Source organism: Athene noctua, chromosome 5 (genome assembly GCF_965140245.1).
Source record: "Athene noctua chromosome 5, bAthNoc1.hap1.1, whole genome shotgun sequence".
Taxonomy (NCBI): domain Eukaryota; kingdom Metazoa; phylum Chordata; class Aves; order Strigiformes; family Strigidae; genus Athene; species Athene noctua.
Genome location: NC_134041.1, coordinates 11,284,260 through 11,300,166, shown reverse-complemented (window position 1 = coordinate 11,300,166; position 15,907 = coordinate 11,284,260). Strand labels below are relative to the sequence as shown.

Sequence of the window (15,907 nt, the reverse complement as noted above, 5' to 3'; positions counted from 1 at the left end):
AAAGGATGAAGAGCGAGACGACATGAAGTCTTTTCCAACCCTATGCTTTTGAATCCACAAATCTATAAAGCAAAGAAAAACACATAAAGATGTACAGTGTGGTAGGAAGGCCTAAACAGCAATAAAAATGCCAAAGCTTGACGTAAGCAAAACTTGCAGAAAGCAATTATGCCTACCAGGCAAGAATTAGTTTCCAGGAAAAAAAGATAAATTAGTGCAATTATCTCCAGTACGCTACTAATGACAAGAAAACTCTTGTTACTGCATTCTAAGTCTGGGGACACAATACAAGTTTACACACACTCTGTTAACCAAGCTATGGTTCCAGCAACACTAAACCTCACATACAGCAGCTACCATGAAGAAACACACCTACACACAATTGGTCTTCCTATGTTTCTCTACATAAAAACCACAGAAGCATTCTGCCCAATTAAGAGATTTTATGGAGATATTAATGTCACCTTGAAGAATGTAATGTTGGCCTAAAATCTGGTGACAAAGCAATGAAACTGTTCAAAAGTAAAAGCCAGAGTTGTACTAAGAGACAAATTCATCTCTTTGTTTGGTATTAACAAAGAAACAAACTTTTTCCTGTTGTCAGTGTTTATGCTGAGTTTTGAAATAATCATAAAAAGGTTACATTAGGATTACGAAAAGTTTGTCTCCAGCTGGAATGCCCAGAATGTCCCTGATTTATGCTGGCATTTAACCTCTTCCTTCTTAAAAGCATTCAGGAGGGAAAGTATTGGTTTGACAGTCCTGAAGACTGACACCCCATTTAGATGACAAACAGGTGCACACAGAGGAGACAGAAAGAATTTGCTTGTAGAGTCCTAGGAGTGTGCTGGGGCCTTGTCCTGCAGGAAGGCGCTCCACACCAGTTCTATTCTTGGCCATCCTGCAAAGACTGGTAATAATGCACAGACTCACATTTAGACTTAAAACACACTGACAGTTCAAATATCGCAGTGCCTGCTTATCTGTCAAAAAGAAGTTAATAAAGATTCCAATTCTGGAAAGTGCTGTCTGCAAACTCTGAGCCACCAGTTTCCAACACCTTCTCCAGTGGGATTTTGCTGAGCATGGGCTGAAAACCAAGCAGCTGCTCCCTTGCCTTGAATTCAAGTTCTCTTGCCCTTTCTTCTGCACCTTTTCCATGTCCTTTTTGCAGTCATCCCCTCCTTTTAATCTGAATTGGCATTCCCTTCTCTGCATGCTCATTTACAAAACTACTCAAATATCTCCTTCCCTCCTTACACACATTCACAAACATTTTACTCTTGGAAGAAGGCCTCTGTTGACATGATATATCACTAAATGCCACAGGAAAACTGAACCCTCTGTCAGTAATGAGTTGCTAGTAGAGTCAATAAGCAAATAGACAGGACCAGCTGTAGAAACAATTCAAACTGGGAAGTTCTAGCTATAAAAGAATAGTTTAAAAAAAATAATAATAAAATATGGCCTGGATACACCAAAGGAGGTTCTATAATCTTCTATAATGGAAGTTTAAAGGACATACTGAAAATAGCTGCCAAGAACAGATCACATATTTAAGTCTGGCTCAGCTAAGGATACTGTAATAGTTCTAATAACATTCTTTCCTAGCTTTATATTAATTTTAAAATTAGGTGATAAGATCTATTAATCTGATTTTATAAATGTTTTATAACAGCAATATACATAGATGAACACACAGACTTCTGTAGGACATCTGACTTAATGCCACAACCCACTACAACGAAGATTAAAGACTGGCTAATGATAGCTCAAGATACTGTTGTACGTGACAAAGCAGCGTAAAATAGGGACGTCTTTTACTGAGCTTCCAAAGGAACTGAGCTAGGCCTCCTGTTACTGCATTCACTTCCAGCTCACTGATAGAAGTTTAAAATTTTTCTGAGTGGCAACTTCCAAGTTTGTAGCATTACCCTGTTCACATTATTTCACTAAGTAGTGAAGGCCACTTCATATCTTAGGGCCATCTGAGCAAAACTTAACCACATGAAAAACTTTGCTACAAACAAGGATTGAAGGCTACAGGATATCCACACCCATTAAACATAAGGTACTAATGTACTACAATAACGGCAAGTGGTGTGCATTATAAAAGAGTGTGACACAGAGCAAAAGGATAGTTTTTACATGTCATTTAAGAACAAAACTAGGGCATTCTGAGTTAGGTTGTCCACTCTAAAAAATGAAAGATGTTGGAAAAGTTGTTGGAAAGACTTAAACCTATATTGCAAGAGCTAGAGGTGGGACAGAAAAAGAGACAGAAATTAGGACTACCTAGCACCCTCCAAATCGTCAAAACCTGATTGGATATATGCGCATCAAGTTTCATGGGAAGGAAAGAAGAAGTACTAAAAAGACGCTGGCCCAGCCAGAACAATACAAAGAACAACTGGGTAGGCAAGCAGGTACAGAGACTTCAAGTCAGGTACAAATTTACAAAAGTGAGATTACACACTGAGCACTGGAATGCATGATCCTCTCTTTGAGGTCTTCAGTTTAGAACTGAATTTAAAAAATCATGAGGGGGGAGGTATACCCTTGTTGTATGTGGTATCAATATATGCTGTAGACAAAATACCACTACTGGCAAAATATAATAACCTCTGAGTACGTGGCAGTGTGTGTGTAGATGACCTAATAACTCTTCCAAGGCTTAACTGTTTGAGAATTCCATAATGCCTTTATTTTTAAACATTAGTTTAACGATGAGACATAATGGAAAAAGTATAATATGAAAATAGATATTCATGCCAATCAAGACAGATACTTTTTTTTTTTTATTATGGTCAAGTGACCTGTCTATTCTCCTAACTTTTATGTCTGAAGTCCTATGAGCTAGTCCTTCACTTTAGTGTACAGTTCTTACTCTGCACTGTTTATTCTAGTTAGCCAGTTCTGTCAAACCTAGGTCAAAGGCCAAAAGAAGAAAGTGACATCAAACATTTCTGCACTGGACTCAAGGCCTGCAAAACTATAGACACAGAGAGAGATGTTAATCAAACGGAACAATAATAAAGTCATAAAGCACAAAAAAAAACCTCTCAATGAGTCACTTTGGGAAAGCCAGATCAGTAGTATCTCTCAGATCTCACACAATCAGATGTTCCAGAGATCAAGTCCATCAGTATGACAACGTGCCTGAGAGACACAGTATCATAAATGATACAAAACATAAATGATACTAGATAGTGTACACTAGAAGCAACAGAACTACCAGTTTTATCCTAAGTACATTACAGGTATTTGAAAAAAAAGTGTTCTTCACACTACCCCTAAGCACAACTCCACATCAGCCCTGTTTCTCCTTTCACATTAGACAGCTGGATGCTGCTTATCTTTAAGGCATCCTGAAGACATTAAATAAATATGAGAAACAGAATCCTTAGCCTCAGGTGCACTGTATGTATTTAGACAGGTGCACCTTCCCTGATCAGTCAGCAATTTTGAAACTTAAAGAATATAAAGTTGACCATATAAAATAAAGACTAACAACTAATTGATGAATTGAGGACCATTGTTCCCAGGTATTCAAATAAGAGGCCTTACAGCATAAGAACACACAGCATGAATATCCTGAGGATACTGACCCATTTGCACTCACCATCCCTCTTGTTAAGTCAACCAAAAGTTCAGTGCCCCCTCTTTATATTCAGACTTGGCCTTGCACCCGGATAGTGCTAGTTTCATAGGCTGTGGAGTCCATACATCACAGAATGGCACTGACATATTTTCAGCATTTGTTTCTCAAAGGTATTCATGTCATATCAGCACTAAGAGTCGTCATATCTTGGTTTTCATGTGGCTTTGATGCACCTTACAACGACCTTCCCAACATGCAGATATACTGGACAATGAATCTGCACAATTCTATATCGGACCAATGATCTGAGTTTTCATGTATACATGAATAATAAACTGCCAAAAGTCCATTTTTAACGTTCAGTCAAAATGTTGAAGTATTTCCAGCCCCTCTCAAAAGTTCAACTACAGAATGTAGAGCCAATAAGAACTCCTGAAGGAATTTTACAGCAACTTGAAAATTTAGTACTGACTTTGAACCTAAAGGTATATTCAAATAGAAGATGATCCTGGATTTTAGTCTGACTGCAGTTCCAACACACACACACATTTTATAATGAATAGTATCTATTTCCTAATACGCTATTCAGTTTCAGCGTGATGCTTATCTACCCCACAATTACTTACAGCTCTGTCGACCTTCCCAAATAGGAATTTAAAGGTTTGGGATCATGGCTGGGCATTGCTCACTTACATAAACTTTGCCCAGTTAAATCTTAGAAGTAAGCCTCCATGTGCCGCACTTGCTGTTGAAAACTGGAACATGTACTAGTCAGGGAGCTCCTTCAAACTAGATTGCTAAGAAGTTTGACAAAGTTCAGTTTTCTAAACTAGCTTCTATAATACTTAGTATTCAGGTGAAAATGAATTTGAAGTGTTACAGTGATGGCTAACCAAATTAAAATGCTAGTTTAATACTTCATGCTGAATAAACCACAAACTTTAATTTGTTTATGAATAAAGGTGCACTAGAAATTCTAAAAGATCATTCATAGCACATACGACCATTAATATATACATCTAAGCTGTAATGTACTCCTATGCCCAAGTTAAGAGAACACAACTTCTATCCACTGCGATAGACTATATTTAAAAAGGAGTTTCCACAGAAAAGGATGAAGGGAAGAAATCACTAAAAACAATTGTCAGCTACATAGCTAAAGAAAAATCCTAAACTCTCAAAACAATCCAAGCATTCTTTGCTAAATCACTTGAGTGAACCCAATGTATGATACTCACAATACAATAGACAAATCCATAATTGAAAAAGCTCTGGTGACATGGGGTTTTTTGAAACACCTTTGCTCATTTAAAGAGAAGACTTCATTGCTCTTGTAAAGATACAGTAAGTCTAGAACTATCCTGGATTTTTATTGAGTTCAATCATTTAGCTGGGAGCCTGTAGATAGGCCTGAACTTTAACTGTGTCAAACCATAAGGCTCTCCTTCCTGGAAGCACATCAAGGTTCTTGCATGAAATCTGATCATCAACATAGTAGGATTAATGACAGAGGTGGTCAGGCTGATAAACTAGCAGAACAGAAACCTGCTTAAATGAGCAGGGAACTGTATCTAAGATAAGGTCGTAATGCGTTCTCATCCCTTTGTGCCAAAATTGAAGCAAGACCTTGTTTGAAATCGATGTGAAAGAGAAGGTTTTATCACTCATTGTCTCCTTGCGGGAGGTCTGTGGTTGTTTCTGGGAAAACAGACACTAGATACTCAGACTACTACCATCACCCTCCTAGAGTAATGCCACTGACTGCAGACTGACACCACGTGATACCTAGTTTAGCTTACCAAAAGGGGGACTGGCAAGGGAGGGTTTTCAAACAGTTAGCAGACTTATTTATGCACAGGAAGGCAAACTGGATATCAGGCATTTCTCTCAATCAACATAAAGTCTCAAACAGCTGTTTACCTCTGTATGCCACCACCTGACTAAAGTGCTCTCTTAAAATAAGATATTCTTAATAAATCAACAACTATAAACGCTGGAAGTTTACCTTTAATTTTAACCACTTTTTTCCCCCACCTGCTTTTGTTTCCTAATGATCAATAATACCACACCTTTCTGCTGGATATGCAAGCACCTTGCCTCAGGGTGCTTCTCCATGATGTTCCTCACCAATGCATGGTATAATACTACAGCTATTACACCTAGGTAAGTCTGTTCACAAAGTATGCAGATATTTGACTGCAAAACTTTTTGAAGCCCCAACATAAATACGATTGGCAGTACCACTATAGGATAAATTCATAAGTGAAGCACTGCAAAATCCAAGTATTAGAAGAGGGTTAAATCCTGAAGTTACATAATAGGAAAAGACACAATGTCTAATCAGCAATAATGAGATAAACCTAAGACAAAACTACTCTGAAACATGAATTCTGAAACTCACACAAACCAAGGTCTGTTATTCCCCAGTTACTCAGAGATGACCCAAGTCTATTGGTATTCTTATACACTTCACAGCAGCTTCGCCATAAAACCTGTATACATGAGTTCCAGTGGCACACAGAACTTTAAAAATCAGTTCATTTCACATTAAAAAAATGTCTAGATACAAAGACAGTTGCTACAAAATGCATTACAGAAAGTTTTCCACACACAGGAAAATAAGAAAAAAAAAAAAAAAAACAAACAAAAAACCCCACACGCACCTTGTTTTCAATTAGTACACAAGCTGGCTTCACAAAGAGCTGACCTGTCCCAAGTCTCCTACATACCCCAAATAAAATTCTTCATGTCTGCCCATTTGAAAGAATTAAAAACTTGTGTTAGTGAAAATTAAATTTTATATACCTAGTTAAACAGAAAAACTTCTGTGGAGTGACTTCCTTTACACAAGAAGAGAGGTATATATTGAGTTTGGAATGCCTCTGGATATTAAAACAACATTAAAATAATTTTCATTTTCTAATTCACATATTTATTTAAAGCAATAAAGCTGGATAAGAGGTTTTGAGGTTTAACTTCTTAATGAAAAGTCCACATGAATTGTCATGGAATGGACATAATATACTGTGAGATAAAGTTTACTGGCATTTCACTGAAATGGAAGTAATTTGGAGGGTAACTTCATTTAAAGTCAGAAACTAGGACAAGGAAACAAAATATTTTTGCAGTGCCTGAAATCCTGGAAGTCAACTCAATGTCCTATTCCTCTATGATATACCTTACCAGAACAGTCACAACAAGCAGAAATATCACCAGCACTGTAACTGGGATTGCCTGTATGGTTTCGCAAATTGCTTTATGAAGATCTTACCCACTTCCCAGATTCATAGTAGCAAGTCACTGACAACATCAGATTTTTTTCTTCCATACTATTACTTCAAACCCGTCTCTGATTATTCGAGTCAGAGGCATGGCATAGCAAGCAGCAAAGCAAACAGAAGGAGTAGTTAATCGTACTGTAACTTCAGTGCAATAAATTTTGTGATTTCAAATTCAGTAACAGTGCATAGATCTCCTAACACATGCATCATCCAGTGTTGGGAAGTAAAGACTATCAAAGGAATGAGTACAATCCCACAAAACTAATAAACTAGATAAAGACATTCACACATACATATGAGAGAACCAATAGCCATTGGTGTTTAATACACTACAGGATGCAAAAATACATGGCAGAGACCAAAAGATAAACCAATTTTTTTTTTTAGCTTTTACTGTTTCACCCAAACAGCCTCTGCAACTCCACAAATAAATTCCAAGTGATAAAAAACAGCTAGAAGAGTGACATAGGAAACATCTGAGACCTGCAAGTTCTTCATCACTCACTCGAGTAAAGCAAATACAGGAACAGTGGACTTCAGTGAAAAGTACTGCGGCTGATACTCTCCTACATTCGCAGCACCAAACATGAAGCAATCAACACAAAGAGAGGAAAGAACTAAACACACACCTTGAACACCTCAGAGAAGAAACCAGAGCCAATTTTCTCACATGTGAAGTCATCGAGACGAGTAAGTCTGGAAAAGGCACTTATCAGGGCTCTGTATGAAGAGGTACAAACTCTTCCTATCTGGGATGCAGTCCCTTCTCCTCCAGTGCCACCATCAAAGTCTTCAACGCGCTCCAAGCGTGGTGGAAATCCTGCTATTGAATTCCGTTTACTTCGGTCCATTTTGAAAACAAGGTTTTATTTTGCTAAGGGAGGACTTCTCACATCTTAGGTAATTTGCTGTCTTCTCTACTCTTGTTGGATCCTAAAATACAAGAAATTGAGATTACCATTATTGTAAACATATCTAATAAGTTTGACAGGACTCCAACACAGCTTACACCCATTTAAGGGAATAAGAAAAAAAAAAAAAAGCAGAAGGTAGCCAAGTAGGGGCATGAAAAAACAAAGAAAAAACCCAAACCACACCACAACCAACAACACAGCATCATCAGTAAAGACAGACAATCTAATTAACTTTTCCTTTAGATTCAGGGAAATACCCTATGCTCTGGCTATTATGAAATTAATAGGTTTGGAACTCAAAATTTAACTGGTAACAAACAACTTTCATTCCTTCCTCACCACCCCTTTCTTTTTTACTTAAGTTCTGGTTGCTAAAGCAAGCAAGTAAGCAGGAGGAAACCCACAAAATGTAACGTTCTATTCTACTTCAGTAGCAGTTGGTGACCAAGCTACTGCTATTGCAAGAAACCATTTCACATTAGGGACTGAACAAAGGATCTCTAACTATAAAAAAACAGATCAACTTTCAGCTGACGTAAGGAAAATTATTAGCTGTCAATAACAGTAGCTGGAACACCAAAACCTTTGTTGCTAAAGCTTCCACCTATGAATGTTCCAAGACCAATTCCTTAACTGGTAAGAACACAAGTTTATACCCATTAAAGATCTAGCCTTCAAATTTATAAAAACATCAACAATCCTGCTGCAAAAACAAAGTATTCTTATAAGAAACTGCCAGAACAATTCTCCCCACAAACACACTTTTTGAAGCTATATTAATTTCAGTTCAACTGAAAACACAGGAAACAAGCTACATTTGCCAAGTCGGAGAAAAGAAAAAAAAAAAAAAAAAAAAGGAAAAACCAACAGTAACGGAATTTTTTTCTTTTTAAGAGGATGATGAAGTAATCAGGATGACTCTGGAGCCCATCAAATTCAGCTTGGACTGGCAGACCTGACAGGTGGCCTACTTTTTTTTTTTCTTCAAACCTTAGACTCAGGAGGTTATTAAATCTTTTCCACACTTAACTGTTCATTTACAGCAATTTGGTGAGCCTTTACAAAACCTGAATAAAGTGAGCAGTCACAAAGAGGATAGATTTCTCTCCCTGCCTCCCCCTGCCCCACCACCCCTTGAGAGTGAATGAAAAACTGGAAGGAGAAGGAGGAAACAATAAAATTAAGGAAAAAAAAAAAATGGTGGACAAAATAATCACAAAGCAGGGAACAGGCCAGGCAATTATATTTCTGTTTACACAGATGTACAGAACCTGAACAATACACTAAATTTGAAGAGCATCTCAAAATCAGGCACACCAGCTGTCCTCTGAATACATAGCAGTGCTGCCATACCCATGTTTTGTATGCAGTGTATCTTTCAGAGATGCTCTGTGCCAACACTTCAGAAAAGCACATAGTCCTTCCCTGCCTTCAGAAGTAAACTCTGTTGAACTCTGTGGAATTAATTTGAGGTTGTCCTCTCAAAACCAAAACATCTCCATATTTTCAAGGGTGTTTATTTCAAACATCTTAACACTTACCTCTCTAAGCAAGAGTCAGTGGGTATAAGAATGTCTTACCAGGGCCCAATTAAGAAAATCTAATCTATATCAAATCCCATGTTGTGGTATTCCTACATAATTTTATATGCAGACTCCCACATGCATGCACTTACGGCACTTTTCAGATGATAGCACTACACAGTCTAATGTTATAGTGTGGGCAACTGTCACACATAAGATCAGGATCCAATTTCTGACCTCATATTCTTGTCCCATGAGCCTTGAGGGTCTGGAAATGGTACAGAAGCACCATGGAAAGATAAAGCCTGTTATGTCTCTCCAGCTGAGAAAAATAGCCCAGAGAACCTCCTCAGCTATAGAGGATGCCCAGGAATTTCTAAGGCATGCTTAAATAATTCCTTTTGATCTGAAAGGGACAAACTATCATTTGGCTACTTTTCAAGAAGATGAAGAACTGTCTATAAAAGGAGGATAGACAAGAAACCATGGTGTTAACAATTCTTTCTCTGGAACATGAGAGGCAAGTATCTTTGGAGACTGAACAGAAAACCCTGCTGTAATTGAAGAAACAATTTTTTAGAACTTATCTGCATCAGAGAGTAGTACTCACATGCACTAGTTGCTTTCCGAAGGGAACAAGTATTTGCCCCAGAAATGCAGGCTGACACTCCAGTATCACAGCAATGCCGTATGAAGCGGACCCTAGATATTGTAGGCATCCCAGCTAAATCTCATTAAACACCACATCCACACCTCAGCCAGCAAACTACAGCAACTTGTAAAGCAGGACTATAAATTTAAGTTTCCAGGCAAAGCAAGACATACGCAAAAACAAAATAGGGAAGGTTGCTGTTGTCTTAACTAGAGGAAGACACCAAGTTCGGTAAGCCATCTTCAACAGGAGGAAAAGTCTAACTCTGGCTTAAGTATCCAGATACCATTAAGGAAAGATCAGCTCTCAGCATTGTCTCTCGATCTATTTAACACACACACAAAAAACTCCCTCACACACACACATCCTTTTGATTGAAATCACATGGTGAACTTTGCAAAACTCCATACAAATCCCACAATGAAAGAAGAGATTCAAAGTACTTCACACAACATAAACCCCAAAAGGTTTTGCCATCTGGATTCCCAAGTAACCCATTCCTTCATTTTTGTCTGCTAGAGTTTGCCTTCTTTCCAGACAGCTACGCGAAATCCTTCAAAATTATTAGGATAGAGCTCCATTTGTCTAGTGTTCTGCCCAGGATTGCATACACAAAATTAGAGGAAAATTTCAAGTGGGCACAATTCCAAGTGGGCCTCCTGTCATTTTGGCCAATTACACTAATGATCACATTCTCAATGAAATCAACCAAGATTTAATTGACTGTCAAGTCAGTCTGAGGTACTTTAATTTACTACCTTGTATGGTTAATTAAAGTGCACTGAACAGAATCCAAGACTATCCAGCAAATCCTGCAACCAACTAAAAGGTTGTTGGGTGGTTTTCTTCATTAAAGTTCAGCTTAAAAACTCTTAAGCTGTGCTCAACAGCCAGTTAAAAAAAAGACACTAAAGACTAAAAAACATTTCCCAATAATTCCTCAGCTTTCAGACCAATTTTTTCTAACATACTTATTCAAGAAAAATGTACCCCACTCTGCCAAGAGAAAAATAATTTAGAAATACACCTCCCCAAATGCATACCTGCCCTACTCATCCATATTTTAATTACTGAAAAGCACAATTTCAGAATGTTTCATACCCTACCACATTTTAATTTATTGGTTTAAAAAAACCTTGGGGAAAAAAAAATCCATGTTAATACTATATTAAGATCAGTTTCTCTACTGCATGAATGCATTGATATTTTAATTGTGGAAATTACTATAAACACAAATACTATCAGCACTTATTTGGCTTTCAAAAACAATGCCTAAGTCCACAAATATTTATAGATGGAAATCCCACAATAGCACATCAAGTTATACCCCACACATCAGGGTAGGGGTATACCACCCCAAACCAACAGATCACATATATTAGCCAGTACTTAACATTTTATACTTCATAGACAAAAATGTGTAAGGCTTCTCAACTTTAGCAGCAGCCCTTTAATGTCTTAGTATATAAAACAAGATCCTTCTAAAAACCCTTTCAAACAAGATCCTTCTAAAAACCCTTTCAATTCATTACTAAGATGTTTTCTGTCCACAGTATCTTTATAAATATGTGCATATTTGCACTCAAATGTCGAACTCACAATTTCTTAAAAGATGGCCTTAACAACAACAACCATTTTTAGACACACAAGACTGTCGCTAGGCATTCAGCCTGGAAAGCAATAAATCTGGTAAATGCATGTTATTAATTTGAAAAGGTTTTCTGAAGAACAAGATGCCAAAGCTTTGACATAAGTCATTTGCCAAGAGTTAACTATTAAACTGATAGCCTGATGTAGCTTCAAAAACCCAGCACTACAAAAACATGAAGGAATTATGCCGGCAAGTATCACTCAACAAAATAACAACTTGGGGGGGGTGGGGGGGTAGTGTGTGTGTTAGAATTCACTGTTGTAATGTGCAAATTTCAGAAAAGCTTCAAAGGAATGTCAAGAACAAAATCTTCCAAGGACTGAATTGACTTTGAGGTCATTAGCTTGGAGAAGAAAAACAAGAAAACGATGTTTGGAAGTGAAACACAAGAAATCAAACTAAACAGGTAAAGAGAACCACTCATTCCACAATTTTGTTCTTAACTCGTGTCATCCGCCTTCCTAACAGAGGAAAGTTCCTTGGTTTGTCCATAACATAGCTTCTTGTCTTTGGGAAAAAGATAGTATCAAATATTTACAGACAAGGTAGCTACAAGTACCAGAGCTTGGCCTAACTCATCCTGAAGCTGAAGTCTTTTTGACTGCTTTTACAGTGTAAGTCTTAGGGTCCAGTTTATAGACTTACACTCGAATGTGAAAATCCCAACATTTTATATTTTCATTTAGGTAACATTTTGCTTTAATTTCATCTCCCCTGTAGGGAATAATTCCTAGCTCTAGCCAGTACTGTCATAGCATAAACTTCCCACAACTAGGGCTGACATTCCTCAGAAGAGACCTGCATTAGCCCTACTACACCACTGGAAGTCTGCTAAACTGCATCGTGGTTTTATAATGCAAACAAACCTCCACAAGAGGCTAAACTGAAACAAACAGTTCATTTATTTTGTTTCTGTAGCCAAGTTTGAAACCAGTAAGAGAGACTAGCCATTAACTTACTGCAGAGCTCAGGATTCAGGGCCAAGGTTGTAGGCTTAAAAATATCTATATCGAGCAGAGGCATAAATTCTGGCACATATTGATTCTTATGCCCACAGCATAACTGTCAACAGTTTCTAGGGTCCAATTATAATACAAACCTAAACCTCTACAGAAGGACCTTGCAAAAATCCATTCCTCTCCTAGTCTGGTTTTAGTCACTCCAATCCACAGTGCAGACAGACAGACTCTAGCCTAGTTACAGAGCATCGTTAGAGTTAAATAATCACTTGAGTAGATCATGTACAATACGCAGCTGCTGCTTCAAATGGATAATTTTAATATATTATGTTTGCCTAACAAAACAGAGCTCAGTAAAGACACTGAGAAGCAGCTCATGCCTTCCAGGTGTCAGCAGTTTTTCTTGAGGAAAAACAAAGGAAAATCAAATCCTTCCAATACCACAGGTATTGTAACATCTTAATAATCAAGGAATTTCCCCCTCAGCCTCTCTGCCAGGTTTATGACTGAGGGCTGACAGCTCTATTAGCACTGGGGCGGTTTTCACAGGAGACAGGAAGCAACTTTCTGTAGTTGTGATGCAGCCAGAGACACAATCCAACACAGAAAAGGCAAGAAAAGAGAACAAGAATGCTTGAAAGAGGCATGAAGATAAAGTAAGCAGGCTGAATTTCATACCTGACTGACCTCTCCTGGACACAATTTACATTTATGTATCGTCAAACAAGGCAGTCAATGATTCTATTTTCCAGCTAAAAGTATCATCTCCACAAATATTTAACGCACACTCTGTAATCTACCCTTAAAATAAAGCTGAAACACCCATATGTGTTACTGGTTTCATTTTACAGTGAAACACCCAACACCATGTTTACTTCAGGTACCTGCTGCACAACTGAAACAGTAACACAGTCTTGACTAATTTATTTACAAATTTTTGAAGTGAGAACAGGGCTTCCCACATCTGTTATTGTTAAGGTATTGGAGACATTGGAGTCTGATGTTATTTACGTACAATCTGAAGCACTCTGGGTACTGCAGGGAAACACATCTCACAGTTTGTGAGCCACAGACCTGGAGTGTACAAAGTCAGCCTTCAAAAGCAAAGTTATCTCAACTAACTCCACTCCTGGTTGCAAGAGCTATTACAGTTCTGCAGTGCAGCCAATGGGACAACCATATCAAAAAGTGGCTTAGCGACTACCAGAAATGTGTTCAACTTAAGGAAAAGAGACAGGACCACGTGCAAAGAAGCTTACTATCCAAGTCAGAAAGAGGACTTGGCAACAGACAACAGATGGAGCTAGGGTGATACATTTGTCAATTATTAGATGTACTTACTGATAAATACACAACTTCAAATGTATATGTTGGGGATCTAATAAGCAGGAAAATGGCTTAAAAAAAAATACGAACATTGACCTTTTCTGATCTTGCCTAGAAGAGCACTTATTTTTGTGCCAGGCTGCAGGATACCACACTGCAAGGATACAATAAAAAGCTTTGCCATTGTGCAAACGCATGGTTCTCAGCTACAGAAGAATACAGAAAGGGAATCCATGATGCAAGTGAATCACAAGCTTCATTCTTTTCTGCAGCAGACACAGAAGCAACAATTCCCTCCTTTAACCCTGCATTTTTTTCATGAATTTGTGAAATCGTTTGCATAAAGAATGACAACAGCAAAAGCAAATGTATAGCTTTGGAGGCTACAGCAGGCCCGTAACACCAGAACACCTCATTTGGACCAACTTTCTCCTTCCATGGTCACAAAAACATCAAGTGCTGAAGCAAGGATTGCTCTATCCCTATCTCCTGCTCCATTCCTACTGCCAGTTGTTCATCCTAATGAAACAGCACAAAACAAATTCCAAGCAAAAAACATAGGAGAGCACACATTTACCACCAGGTACAGGGAACACATCCCTCTGCCTTCAGTTCAAGCTACTCATGTTTAGCATGCAAGTTCTACATGAAGACAAACCAAAACAGACAATGAAATCACACAGCCGTGTCTACAGCTGTACAGCATACTTCTGCCGGAGTCAGAAAATGACATTTTTATTGGCCTATCAGGATATGGTATGCAACAATAATTTCCAAAATATGATGACTAAATGGAAAGGTTTATGGCTAGTCCACTGGGTATATCAGAGTTTCTCATTAAAAGAAATCTTATCTTAGGTTGTAAATTCCACTGCCTAATTAAGTCCATAGAACTGTAAGTCTGTTTATTTTACAGACAATAAAATATGCTAGAACTCTGATCTTCACCAAAAAAATATAAAAATTAATTTCAGTGGTACATAGAGGCTTCTCATAAATTACCCTAAATATTAGCTATAGGTCTTTTCTAGGGGGACAAACAGAAAGGTATAAACTTAAATAAATATAAATTCAGTACTATTGAAATTTTAGCTTTTAACTATAAAGGCACCACCTATCAGAATACCCAAGTGGGAAGTCCCCCGTACTTAAAACAAATATAGTTCCCACCCTGAAAAAAATACTACATTAAGAGTGATCATTTGCATTTATACAGCACCTTTCATCTGGAGACCATAATACAAACATATTTGCACATACACCTGAACAGTCGAGCCTGTCATTAAAACACGATTCACGTATTCTTACGGGGCAGCACAAAACGGCAAAACCCGAGCCAGGCTTTCACACTTCTTGGCAAAGTGACCGTTTTCAGGGCAGTCCTCATGTGGCTGGGCAAAGCTCCTAGCCGCGTTCAGGCAGACCCTTGCCCCCGGATCAGGGCACGGGTTTCTGGAGCCGGCTTTCCCCGCAGCGCTCAGGCGTCCTGCAGCACCCGCTCCCCCTCACGCCTCGCCCCCGGGGCGAACGCAGCCCCTTCACCCACCCGCTCACCGAAACGCGCCGCCGGGGGCGGGAGGGGGCGGCGGGACCCCGCCGGCTGCCCCTTCCCCTCCGCCAAAGGGTGCCCTTTCGCGCAGCACCGCCCTCTCCTCTCCTCCCTCGTCGCCTTCGGGGGGTTCACACACACACACCCCACACCCCCCGCCGGGCCCTTCCCCGCACCGGCTCCCCCAGAGAAACGCGCCCCCCCGCCGCCCGCGCGCTGCCCCCAGCCGCCCCCCGCGCGCGCGCCGGCCGTTACCTGAGCGGCGGCGCCAGCGGGGCCTGCGGGCGGCGCGGGCTCTCATGGCCGCATACCCCACCCGCGGCCAAGCGCCGACCCCTCAGCAACCCGGCCAGGGTCTGTCCCGCCGCTGCGGCAAGCGAGGGGGCCCCATGTGAGGAGGGAGCCCAGCTGCGGGACCCGGGGCCGCGATCACCGCGGCTCCTCCTCCCCG

At 39.4% G+C, this 15,907-nt stretch overlaps 1 protein-coding gene across 1 annotated transcript in view; it reads right to left on the bottom strand.

The window, feature by feature from the left end:
- The window catches only part of TESK2 (testis associated actin remodelling kinase 2), an 82,493-nt gene extending 66,586 nt beyond the window's left edge, over positions 1-15,907 (bottom strand). Inside the window, exons 1-2 of the mRNA XM_074906308.1 lie at positions 15,712-15,907; positions 7,512-7,815 (exon numbers count right to left, since the gene is read on the bottom strand). Of these exons, the coding sequence (XP_074762409.1) occupies positions 7,512-7,733 (222 nt within the window). The 5' untranslated portion in view covers positions 7,734-7,815; positions 15,712-15,907. The remainder of the gene's footprint in view (positions 1-7,511; positions 7,816-15,711) is intronic.